The sequence below is a fragment of the Phaeoacremonium minimum genome, assembly GCF_000392275.1.
Source record: "Phaeoacremonium minimum UCRPA7 unplaced genomic scaffold PA7_03_scaffold_447, whole genome shotgun sequence".
Lineage (NCBI taxonomy): Eukaryota > Fungi > Ascomycota > Sordariomycetes > Togniniales > Togniniaceae > Phaeoacremonium > Phaeoacremonium minimum.
Genome location: NW_006921349.1, coordinates 23,078 through 24,537, shown reverse-complemented (window position 1 = coordinate 24,537; position 1,460 = coordinate 23,078). Strand labels below are relative to the sequence as shown.

The 1,460-nt window shown below is 47.7% G+C and overlaps 1 protein-coding gene across 1 annotated transcript; it reads left to right on the top strand.

The window, feature by feature from the left end:
* Positions 1-325: 325 nt before the first annotated feature.
* UCRPA7_5959 (putative glutathione s-transferase protein) lies at positions 326-1,102 on the top strand (the record flags this gene model as incomplete). The annotated part of the gene is made up of 1 exon (XM_007918502.1): positions 326-1,102. The coding sequence occupies one exon, from the start codon at positions 326-328 to the stop codon at positions 1,100-1,102; it is 777 nt and encodes a 258-aa protein (XP_007916693.1).
* Positions 1,103-1,460: the final 358 nt, after the last annotated feature.

Genomic DNA, 1,460 nt, shown 5'->3' with positions numbered 1-1,460 from the left:
GGCTCCATAGAATCCAGTGATACTAATGAATCATCCAGGATGCCCAATCAAATAACATTGGCCCCATCTATCATGCAAACGGCCATTTCACACGGCCAGATAGCATCTTCCGGAATTTCATCTCAAAAGATCCCAAATCCAAGTATCCAGCAGAGAAGGGGAGGTATGCTCTTTATGTCTCACCGGGATGTCCATGGGTATGATTTTAGACATCAATGTTTTATGTTACTTTATGTGCTTATCACTGTAGGCTCATCGAACCCTTATCACAAGAGTACTCAAGGGCCTAGAGGACATAATCGAAGTCTATCAGGTGCATTTTGTAATGGGGCCCGAGGGTTGGTACTTCAGTGGCGAAGGCGACTCCTTGAAAGAAGATCCTTTACATGGATACAAGAAGCTGAAGGAGCTTTACTACCACGCGGATCCTTCATATTCAGGCCGATATACCGTGCCCGTTCTCTGGGACAAAAAGACTGATACCATGGTAAACAACGAATCATCCGAAATCATTCGTATGTTCTATTCAGAGTTCGACGATCTGCTACCCGTCCATCTAAGGGAAGAAAGTAAACCCTGGGGTGGCCTTTACCCTGAACATATCCGCAAGGACATAGACACCATGAATGAATGGGTGTACAACACTGTCAATAACGGTGTGTACAAGACTGGGTTCGCGACTTCCCAAGAAGCCTACGAGGCAAATATCTACCCCATCTTTGCTTCTCTCGATCGATTAGAAGAGCACCTATCGCACGGAAAGCCTTACCTCTTTGGTGATCATATTAGCGAGGCGGATATCCGCCTGTATACAACGCTGGCGCGTTTTGATGTTGCCTACTACAGCGTCTTCATGTGTAACCTCAAAATGATCCGATACGACTACCCACGACTTTATCTATGGCTAAGGCGGCTTTACTGGGACCAAGACGAGAATGGAGAGGCAAGAGCTGCTTTCTACAAGACCACAGCGCCGTACATAAAGCACTACGCGTGGGGATACGCCGACTCGCGCAACAAGGTCGTCCACAAAAGCGCGGCGCCAGTAGTAGTTCCTGTCGGGCCGGCTGTGCTAATTGATCCCTTGCCCAAGTCAGAATGAGCATCGAGACGGCATGTTCCAGCAGTTGTATCGACCACGGGTGTAATCTGGTTAATGAATCTCACTCACGAAATGATATTTAGTAGCTACAATATAATGTCCTGTCATGCTGCAGTAACTTGGTGAATTTCCGGCCGCGAAATACTGAGTCAGAGTCGACACTTTAACACTCAAGTGATATTCATGTACTGCAAAGCTAGGATTTTGCCGTCATCGCAGCCTCTTCTTTGGCGATCCGGCGCCAATTCTTTGGATATTGCCTTTCGATCCTCCATTCTTCTGCCTGTTTCTCAATTGATTTGACGAGGCCTTCCCTCCATCCGCCCATTACGTCCTGCCGCCATGCAGACTCGCCCCC